A 10,132-nucleotide genomic window follows, 5' to 3' on the forward strand; every position below is an offset into this window, starting at 1 on the left:
TTCCACAGGGTTACATATATCCCAAGTCATCTCTGGATTTTGAGATACTCGAGACCTTCTATGCCCATGTCGGATGTTCACATTCTATCAGGGCAACGGAAGCATACCAACCTCACCAATCATGTGTTCTTCCTGCAAGATCTATGAAGTCGATACACCTAATTAGTGTGATGTAGTTAAGAGCTGGTTGTGGTTTAGCTGTCTCATTCAGAATTCATTCGACTACCATGTGCTTTTACCTACAATAGGGTTGAAATATACATAATTTTGGTTGAATTTTGAGATAGAGAAAATCTATTAACATGATTGTCGAGGCTAATAAGCCTTCGACTCGGGACGTATCCACCCTGCGAAGGCTACATAAGTACATGAAAAGAGAATGCGAAAGATACTGCAACGCCGTGCGAACGTAAACAAAGCCGGAAAACAAAATCATGAGAAAGTCATGTACCAATGCGTTTCGCGTTTTAGCATAACAAATTTAAGAAACCCGATCCTGTTTAATCGTACAGATCAGGCGAGACGGGGTTATCAGCCATCTCAGCGTCAAGATCATCCTCGTCCATCATTTCATCATCGCTCATCTCACTAGCCTCGCCAAGATCGTGGTTAGGCAAGACATCGATGCGACTGTCGCGCATGACGACATGGGCGACCTCGCCATCCTTGATACTTCCGCGCAGAATGAGCACAGCAAGACGGTTGAGGATTTCGCGCTCGATGAGTCGGCCCAAGGGACGAGCACCATAGGCTGGGGAGTAGCCTGCTGCGCCGAGGTAGTCCTTGACTTCGTCGCTACATTCGATAGTAACATTGCGCTCGTTGTTGTCGAGCCGCTTCTGCACCTCGGAAAGACGGAGGTCCACAATCTTGCGAATCTCCCGCCTTGTGAGACGGTTGAAGATGACGGTGCTGGAGATACGGTTAAGGAACTCCGGCAGGAAGTAGTCGCGCAGAGCGTTCATCACCAACTCGCGGGTCTGGGGCTCGATGCGACCGTCCTTGGTAGTCGGGCGGGAGAGATATTGAGCACCCAAGTTGGAGGTCATGACGACGATGCAGTTCTTTGCGTCGACGACACGGCCCTGGCCGTCGGTGATACGGCCATCATCCATAAGCTGTAGGAGGACAGTGAGGACTTCCTTTGCGGCCTTCTCGACCTCATCGAAGAGCAAGATCGAGAATGGGCGGCGACGCAGGCTTTCGGTAAGTTGGCCACCGGCGTCGTGGCCAACGTATCCGGGGGGTGCACCGATCATACGGCTGAGCGAGTGTCGCTCTTGGTACTCGGACATATCGAACCGGATCATTGCCTTGGGATCATCGAACAGGAATTCGGCAAGCGCTTTTGTGAGCAGTGTCTTACCGGTACCGGAGGGACCACAGAACAAGAAGCTGGGAGGCGCGTTAGGGTTACTGAGACCCGAGCGCTGCAAGCGAATGGCGTTAGAGACCGAAACAACAGCTTCCTTCTGACCAACAACAACCTTGGAAAGGTATTTCTCCATGTTAAGCAGCTTGTCCTTTTCAGTGGTCTTGAGTCTGTTAACAGGAATACCGGTCCAGCGGCCAACGATTTCATTGATTTGATCGGGACCAACTGCATCGGCAAGGAGTGCTTCACCAGAGTCGCCCGCTTGAGCGCGGCGTTCAGCATCAGCCTTGGCCCGCTCAGTCTCCAGACGCTCGATGAGAGCTTTGGTTTCCGGGATGGCGTAGTATTCGAGATCAGCGGCTGTCTGGGTATCGCCCAATCGTTCGGCTTCGTCACGCTTGACCTTGAGAGAATCCAGCTTGATCTTGGCCTCCTGAACTTCGCGGCTGCGCTGCTTCTCATTTTCGTACTTCTCGCGCATCGGCCGAAGCTCCTCGCCAACATTGGCAGCTTCCTGCTTGGCGGCCTCGAGACGAGCCTTGGATGCTTCGTCTTGCTCACGGCCAAGGGCGTGAATTTCAATTTGAAGCTGGCGGGCCTTTCTTTCCAGTGTGTCGAGGGCTTCTGGCTCGGACTCGCGAGTGACTCGGACTGCAGCCGCAGCCTCATCAATCAAATCGACCGCAGAATCGGGGAGTCGACGAGCTGTCAGGTAGCGAGATGCGAGAGTGGCGGCAGCGACGATGGCTCCATCGAGAATGTTGACACCGTGGTGAGCCTCGTATTTTTCCTTCAGACCACGAAGAATAGAGATGGTTTCTGGGACTGTAGGCTCCTTGACAAGGACTTGCTGGAATCGTCGCTCGAAAGCCTGATCCTTCTCGATATACTTGCGGTATTCAGAGAGAGTCGTGGCACCAATACAATGCAATTGGCCACGAGCCAGCATGGGCTTGAGAAGGTTGGCAGCGTCCATACCGCCTTCGCCGCTAGAACCAGCGCCCATAAGCAGGTGGATCTCATCGACGAAGAGGAGAATGGTATCCTTGGAATCTTCGATTTCCTTGAGGACACCCTTCATACGTTCTTCGAATTCACCGCGGTATTTGCTGCCCGCAACCAGAGAACCGACATCAAGAGAAAGAAGACGGCACTGAGCGAGGTTGGCAGGGATATCGGCGTTGACAATACGGCGAGCGAGGCCTTCGACAATGGTGGTCTTACCGACACCAGGCTCACCAATAAGCACAGGGTTGTTCTTCGTGCGGCGACTGAGAATACGAATGACACGGCGGATTTCCTCCTCTCGGCCAATGACCGGATCGATCTTGCCCTCACGAGCCAAGGCAGTCATATCAATGGTGAACTTCTTCAGGTTTTCATTCTCGCCCTCGGCATCGGCGGTCTTGGAATCGACCCGCTTTGTACCGCGAATTTGCTGGATAGCAGTGTCGATCAACTTGAGATTGGGAATATTGGCATCGCCTAGCGCACGCTGAACTTGTGAATCCTGGCAAACAGACTGAATGAGATGATCAACTGCGACGAAGCTGTCCTTTTGTGTTTTCGACAAATCGGTGGCTGCCCGAATGACTTTAGAGAGTTGGGGAGAAACACTGGGGTTCTCTGGAGGGGGATCTTGACTGGGCAGGCGGACCAATAGCTTCATTAGCGATCGGTCGAGGAGTTGAGGGTCGCCGTGGGCTCGTTCAACGACCTGGCGGAAGAGAGGGGCGGCTGCGGAATCGTGGGATGCGTGGGCACCAGAAGGAGTCTGTTGATCTTGAGACTCATCTGGGGAGGGGTTGAGCAATGCGACTGCCAAGTGAAGAGGCATGATCTGGGAGTGTGCATATTGCTCGCAGAGCCCGCTGGAGTCCAGCAGGGCCTTGTTGGCCCGATCTGTGAATTGGACGCCGTTCATTTTGAACGGAAGAGTGGGGTAATATCAATTAGGTTTAGATGCACTGATATAGATGCACTGATATCCCGAGGGGGATTATAGCAGTGGTGTAAGAATAGAAAGTAATTGAGTGAGTAGACTTGGGAATGAGTGACTTGAAGGACGAGAGGCTAGTTCATATACTCTGCTGCGCGGGGTGCCCGAAGCTGCCACCACATCCATGTCGTCACTACTCGTTTCCACCGCCTTCCAGAAGCTGCCTGACATTGCCTGACGGTGCCAGATATTGCCTGATGTTTCCGAACAAACGCCGAACATCGGAGATTCCGGAGAAACCATTAATCCATAGTAACTATGGACACTCAATGACACTTACATTTTGCGACACGCATGCACTATAACTAGTCAGTCAATTACCGCCTTATTTTATAAGGTAAGGTTTCCCAGGGCCAATGTTGTTATTCAAGGTAGGTGTCGATCCATATTTAGTCAATTAAGCCTTATTTTGCACGAGGCAACAGATTGTACGGAACACTCCGTACCGCCTGGCAGATTGTACTGGCACATGACATGTCAAAGTCAGCTCACGTGAAGCGGACGATATAGACACGTGATGATATTGGCACGTGGAGGCACGTGATCCACGTGACAATGGAGTTGCTGACCTCAGCCCTATCCGTTCCGAGATGAGGTCAGCATTCTCGGATTCTTGGAAGGTTAAATCGCGCAAACCAGAACCCTTGGATGTTCAGGCTCTCCACGTTAGAGAGATGATTCGGCATTGATGTTCCTCGAGCTTGCGTGCCTTGCAGTGGAGCATTGAAACAACTCAGTTCCACCGGCTCCTCTTACCCGCAAAAGTCCAGATATGAACAACCGATGTGGCAGCCAGGCGCCATTTACATAGCAACAATTACCTTCAGCCAGGCTTCTGCCATGCGTCGCGTATGTTTTTATATCGTGTTCCACGATAGCCGACAGAAAATATCCTACAGCTAGTGAATGACGTCAGGTGGGATCTCCGCAGAGCAATTAAAATTCGAAGAAATCGATCTGGAACCTTGCCCGGGATCAGACCTCCCCCTTGCAAGTACCTGCTCAGACTAGGCCGAGGGATTTTTATACACGCTTTATCTGTGCCTTTGGAATCAGCACCGTTTAGGAAACCGACTTTCACCGGGCTGCATGCGAGAGGAGTACCGTCTCAGATGAGAAGCTAAGAGACGACTGGACCGTGGATGGTGGACACTTGTTCCAGGTCGACGCATCCAGAATTGAAGATCGATCCACAGGCCTGTCCACAAGGTGTTGTCCTATTGGCCGTTTCATCACGGGAAGGTGGTCTTGAGATTTTTTGTTTCGTGTCTCCTTGGCTGGAGAGGGATGAGAAAAAATAGAAGCGGAAAGGTTTCTGCGGGGCAGAGAGGGGCAGGAGGCTTTATGGCGTTCATGATTTCAACATTGCTCCCTTGCCTAGGAGGCATGTTGAAGCCAATGAAGCCAATGGATAAGATTGCATATGTATTATGTACTCCGTGCATGGTATGCAGTGCTACATGTACCACATCTATACGAAGTACTACTATAACAATCCTACTATGTACTACAAGGACGGACCATGCTATACTACAAGCTAGCTTATACGTAAAATGCCTGGGCTAACTAACTGATTCGTAGATCTGCCTCCATAATTACATATTTTTCATTTCTTTTCCATTTTTCCAAGGTCAAACTAGGAATCCAACTCTGGTAGCTCTCCGCATCCCGAAGGCTCCCTGAAAACCAATGAAATCAAATCAAATCGGCAATTAAACCTGGTACCTATGTCATTTGTTCATATAAAGAGTTTTAACCCCCCCCTCTGCATCTCTTTTTCATTGTTCTAACGCCATAGTTGCAGCTGAGACAACTAGAAAGCTCTCACATTCGCTGTACGTTTGTGAAGAAAAGACCCGCCACCCAAACCAGAAAATTTCTGTTTCGCCACAGCTTCAACGGCTGGATTTGAATTATCCCTGCTTTAATTGATCAGAACGTGAGATCCACTGGACGTTTATTTACAATTACCTTTGTTGACTTTTGCTGAGATTGAACCTGCAGGTTACAGTTATCTCGGTCAGTATTAAATCATCGCACCGCATACAATATGTCAGACAAGCCGATCTTTGTGGCTACGCATCCGCGAGCATGCTCGACGGCCTTTGAGCGAGTAAGAGATCCCGAGAGATTTGGATAACCAATTTATTCTAAACACATATCTAATGGCCTGCAGGTGTTCATGACTCAGCGAGATATTATCCAATGTGTCCATGAGCCGTTCGGTGATGCATTCTATTATGGCCCAGAGCGCCTATCTAGCCGATTCGCAGGCGATGAACATGCGCAAGAACGCGTGGATAGTGGATTCGCCAACTCGACATATAGTACCGTGATGGAAAGGCTGGAGCGAGAAGCTACACAGGTCCGACCCTTCTTTCTGCGAAGTCTCTCGCGTTCTTACCCATCCCCCTCGTAATGCTCTTCAAGTTCTCCCTGTGGATCGAACATGAGGGAAGATCCCTTACCTGTTTACTTTTTTTATCTTGCACAGATGTAGCCCGAGACAATTTGTCCCCCGTCTACAACTGTAGATCACACACTGGCTCCAAATTATTGACCATGGAGACCCGCACGACGGAATGGAATGTTCGCACTTTTTGAGGGGATACTTACCTTGTTACAGGGAAAGAGAGTCTTTATCAAAGATATCGACCACTATTTGCTCCCACCGAATGGTCAGCCCGCCAGCATTGCCCCTTCTCTACTGCGCGTTAAGCGAGGAGTCGGCACCAACGGCGACTCGACGGCTAACGGTGTGAACGGTGCCAACGGCACTCACACCAATGGCCACTCTGTCACGCCAAACGGTCACACCAACGGGGTTAACGGAGCCTCGAATGGAACCAACGGCACGACGAACGGTGTGAACGGTCACACCAATGGAATATCCAAGGAACCCTACCCGTACGACACGCCCGCAGAGCTGGGAAACCCAACGGTGATGCCTCGCGAGCTGCAAGAGAAGTTCCACTGGGCATTCCTAATTCGTGACCCGCACTACAGCGTGCCGTCGTACCTGCGGTGCACGATCCCACCTCTGGACGAGGTGACCGGGTTCCACAACTACGACCCGCTGGAGGCCGGGTACGATGAGCTCCGCCGACACTTCGATTATCTGCGAGATACTGGATTGGTCGGGCCCCGGGTTGCAACGCGCCCGGAGCTGAACGCCCAGACTGATGCGCAGGCGCCGGCTGGCGTTGAGGTCTGTGTTATCGACGCGGATGATATGCTCGATGAGCCGGCGAAGACCATCGAGGCTTTCTGTAACAGTGTTGGTTTGCCGTACCGCCCGGAAATGCTGTTTTGGGATAACGAGGAGGAACATGCTGTTGCTCGGAATGCGTTCGAGAAGTGGCGTGGATTCCATAATGATGCTATTGAGTCGAAGGCTCTGGAGCAGAGAACTCATGTAAGTCTTTTGGTTATTGATGTGGGGGTATTGGGACTTGGACTTTGGACTAACACTGTTTATAGAAACGTGCTGTCAAGACCGAGGAACAGTTTGACGCCGAGTGGCAGAAGAAGTACGGTGAGAAGCAAGCTGCTCTCATCCGCCGAACCGTCGACGCCAACATGGCCGACTATCTGTACCTCAAGTCATTTGTCGTGAAGGTCTAGAAGAAATAAGCGAAACGAGAGTGGAAGGGAAAGAAGAGAAAGAAGAGAAAGAAGGGAGACAAGGGGGAACCTACCCCATATTATTTCTTATGAGAACGATTTGGTACGGATGGCGCCATCTCCACGGGGATTGGTTGATGACCATGACGATCTTGCGTATTGCGTATGCTCTTTGTTCCATTTGGCCGATGTTATAGCTACTTGCTGGATTTTCAAGTTTAGTTAGCTTAAGATATAGTTAAGTACTGGCTATTGACCATGTCGTATTAGCCTAAGGTTGAGATATACGTCCGGCAGTTCCTTCCTATTTGGGCCATCCACGGATTAATAGGCCAGTATTCCGTAGCTCTTTCCTCCCTTTCATTACTTTACACTGTACCTGCCTATTAAGTCTCGTCAACACATTCGAAACCATAAACGGAAAGTCCAGAAGTATCGAATTGGGTTGAGGTTGTCTTCGCCCAAGTGTTGAGACCGTTTCTGCCTCAGATTATTCGTCCGGGTACTTCCCTTCCCTTGGCAGCCCCCGGTCATTACTTACTACCGTTAGATCTATTCGGAGGGCGTCTGAGAATTACAACTACTCCTATAAGACAGGCAAGGATTTCGAGTCGTACAAGCGCCACAGTCATTGCTAATATTCAAGCTAATAGAATCATAAAATTTTCGACGTGTCAACATATCACTTGAAATACAAATATGACCAGGTATTCTTTCAAGTACCGAAATTAATGGATAAAGGTCAAGTCTGCTAGCAGCATGGCCGTCTGAGGCAGTGGTGCGCGCCTATTTGTGGACCTTGGCGTTAGCCTTGAGGGCACTGTTCGGCACATAGAGAGGCATCGAGTCCTCCCAGATCGAATCAGTAAGCACACGCTTATTCGAGCCATCGGCATTCATAACGACGACCTGACCATAAGGCTGGAAAGTCTGATCATAGAGAGCACACTCGTACTGGAAGCCGAACATGCCGGAAGAGTAGGCAATGCGACCATCCCAAGTCCAGATGGCATGAGCATCATTGGCACCACTGCTAGTGAGAACCTTGACATCAGTTCCATCAGGACGCATAGTGCAGATATCGTAGTTGTAATCACTGGTCTTGCGGGTAAAGACGATTCTCTTTCCATCGGGGGAGAAGGAAGGCAGGTTATCCCACTCATTGGTCAAGACAGTGGTCTTACGGGTCTCCAGATCCAGAACACGGAGTCCGAGCTGGGATCTGTCGCCCAGGGTGGAGTTTGTTCCCCAAATGCGGAAGACGATCTTCTTGCCGTCGTGCGAGAAGCTGGGGAAGCCGGAGTTGATCACGCTGCTGTTGCTGCTGAGGGTTGTGGTGCTCTCGGACAGGACTTCGGAGTACGAGCCATTGGCAGTGGCTCGTACAAGCCAGCCGCCGCCGGTGGCGCGGCCTTGGAACCAGAAGCCGACTCCGAAGGAGACCCACTTGCCATCGGGCGACCAGGCCGGGTTGAAGGCGCCTGCGGTGCCCTTGGCGACGGACGACGCGTCAATGAAGTCGGATTCCATGTCATTGTAGACTAGGCTCTCGTCGGTTCCGTTGGCGTTGAAGGAAACAATGGAGGAGTTTCCAAGCTGCTTCTCAGTCAGAGCGATCTTGTTGGTGCTGGACAACTGGGGGAAGACGTCGGTGAAGCGATATTCCCACTCCGTGTCCCAGCTGTACAACTTCTTGTCCATAGGACGGATAGTCCAGGCGTTCTTCTCATAGACGACCTTCTTGCCATCTGGAGACCAGGCAGGAGAGCGGATAATCTCGCTAGTGGTGTTCACGTATCCACCGGCAGTGGTGTGGAGTCCTTCGATACCGGAACCCTTGCCGGCGTAGGCGATAGTGCCGTTGGGGAGATATTGAGGGAAGAGCTTCACGCCAGTTCCCTCGGCTTCCACGCGACGGTTAGCGCCTGTGGCAAACTCCACGGAGACAATGCTGGAGTTGGCAGAGTTGAGTGACTCAGGACGGTGAGCGTTCCAGGTGTTCTCACGAGTCATCTCGTAGTAAACAATACGCTCGCCATCGGGAGACCACTTGGGCGAACCAAGACAGTAACCAGACTTCGACACGACGGGACGGAAATCAGATCCATTGGGGCGGATAGCATAGATGGACAGCTCCTGTGTATGTTCCCAGCCGGTGACACCTTGGAAGATGGGGTCTCCGTGTCCGTACCAGCCAGTGTTACGGTCCGACGAGAAAGCAATCCATTGGCCGTCGGGAGACCACGAAGGGCGGAAATAGCCATCAGGAAGAGAAGTATTGGCGGCAGTCGAGACGGTATCTGTGAGGTTCCATTTCTTGCCACTCTCCAGATCCAGGACCCAGATGTTGGCCTTGTAACCATTGGCAGTGGACACATAGGCGACTTGCTTTCCATTCGGAGACACGACAGCTCCGTCTTCCACCGAGGAGGTTGCTACCAACTCCTCAAGGTCAGACCCGTTGGTCCGGACGCGGTAGATATCCGAATTACCGTCACCATTGCGCTCTCCGGTGAAGGTGATCCATTCTCCATCGGGGGAAAAGGTGGCATGGTATTCATAGATAGAGTTGGAGAGGAGAGGACGTTCATCAGTGCCATCAACATTGGCAACATAAAGCTCTGATGTCCCGGGAGCAATGCGGTTCATGTAGAAGATTCCCTTCTTGTCAGACGACGCCGCCTTGCGCGGTTCGTGCGCATGCGGAGAGGGCGTGTTCCTCTTCTCAAGGTTCATCTGCTCTGCATATGGGCAAAGAGCCAAAGCCGACGGCAAGGCAAGGCCCAGCAGGGCAATTGAAGCGGGAAAATGCATAGTGAAAATGAGTCAGTGCACCACAGCAGTTCAAGGACCGGAGCCCGTTATTTCTGGCACCGCCATACTTATACATAAAACTTCTGCAGGGGAAACAGGCCTGAAGGACCGTAGCGCACTTCTCTCCTCCACAGGCCCACCTTCGCGTAATGAAGTCCGCGTTATTAGCGGGCCTTCATCTTATCTGATGAAGCAAGCTAGCGAGTGACCACCGACCACTGAAAAGTCCTGCAGAATATTTGACCATTCATCTGATTGGCTCTGTCAAATGAAGCTGTGACTTGCAGGGCTCGAAACAAGGCAATGATCGTCGTGGCTCG

General features: G+C 51.3%; 3 protein-coding genes across 3 annotated transcripts; 1 reads left to right on the plus strand and 2 right to left on the minus strand.

Moving 5' to 3' along the window:
• Nucleotides 1-500: 500 nt before the first annotated feature.
• On the minus strand, nucleotides 501-3,299 carry LCP9604111_3916 (ATP-dependent Clp protease ATP-binding subunit; the record flags this gene model as incomplete). Its single annotated transcript, XM_039071557.1, has 1 exon — nucleotides 501-3,299. The coding sequence occupies one exon, from the start codon at nucleotides 3,297-3,299 to the stop codon at nucleotides 501-503; it is 2,799 nt and encodes a 932-aa protein (XP_038930000.1).
• Nucleotides 3,300-5,424: 2,125 nt separating this feature from the next.
• On the plus strand, nucleotides 5,425-6,998 carry LCP9604111_3917 (uncharacterized protein; the record flags this gene model as incomplete). Its single annotated transcript, XM_039071558.1, has 4 exons — nucleotides 5,425-5,487; nucleotides 5,551-5,739; nucleotides 6,001-6,789; nucleotides 6,855-6,998. 4 exons carry the CDS (start codon nucleotides 5,425-5,427, stop codon nucleotides 6,996-6,998), a joined length of 1,185 nt encoding a protein of 394 aa, XP_038930001.1.
• Nucleotides 6,999-7,784: 786 nt separating this feature from the next.
• LCP9604111_3918 (uncharacterized protein) lies at nucleotides 7,785-9,812 on the minus strand (the record flags this gene model as incomplete). The annotated part of the gene is made up of 1 exon (XM_039071559.1): nucleotides 7,785-9,812. The coding sequence occupies one exon, from the start codon at nucleotides 9,810-9,812 to the stop codon at nucleotides 7,785-7,787; it is 2,028 nt and encodes a 675-aa protein (XP_038930002.1).
• Nucleotides 9,813-10,132: the final 320 nt, after the last annotated feature.

The sequence above is a fragment of the Penicillium roqueforti genome, assembly GCF_015533775.1.
Source record: "Penicillium roqueforti strain LCP96 04111 chromosome Unknown scaffold_07, whole genome shotgun sequence".
NCBI classification, from domain to species: domain Eukaryota; kingdom Fungi; phylum Ascomycota; class Eurotiomycetes; order Eurotiales; family Aspergillaceae; genus Penicillium; species Penicillium roqueforti.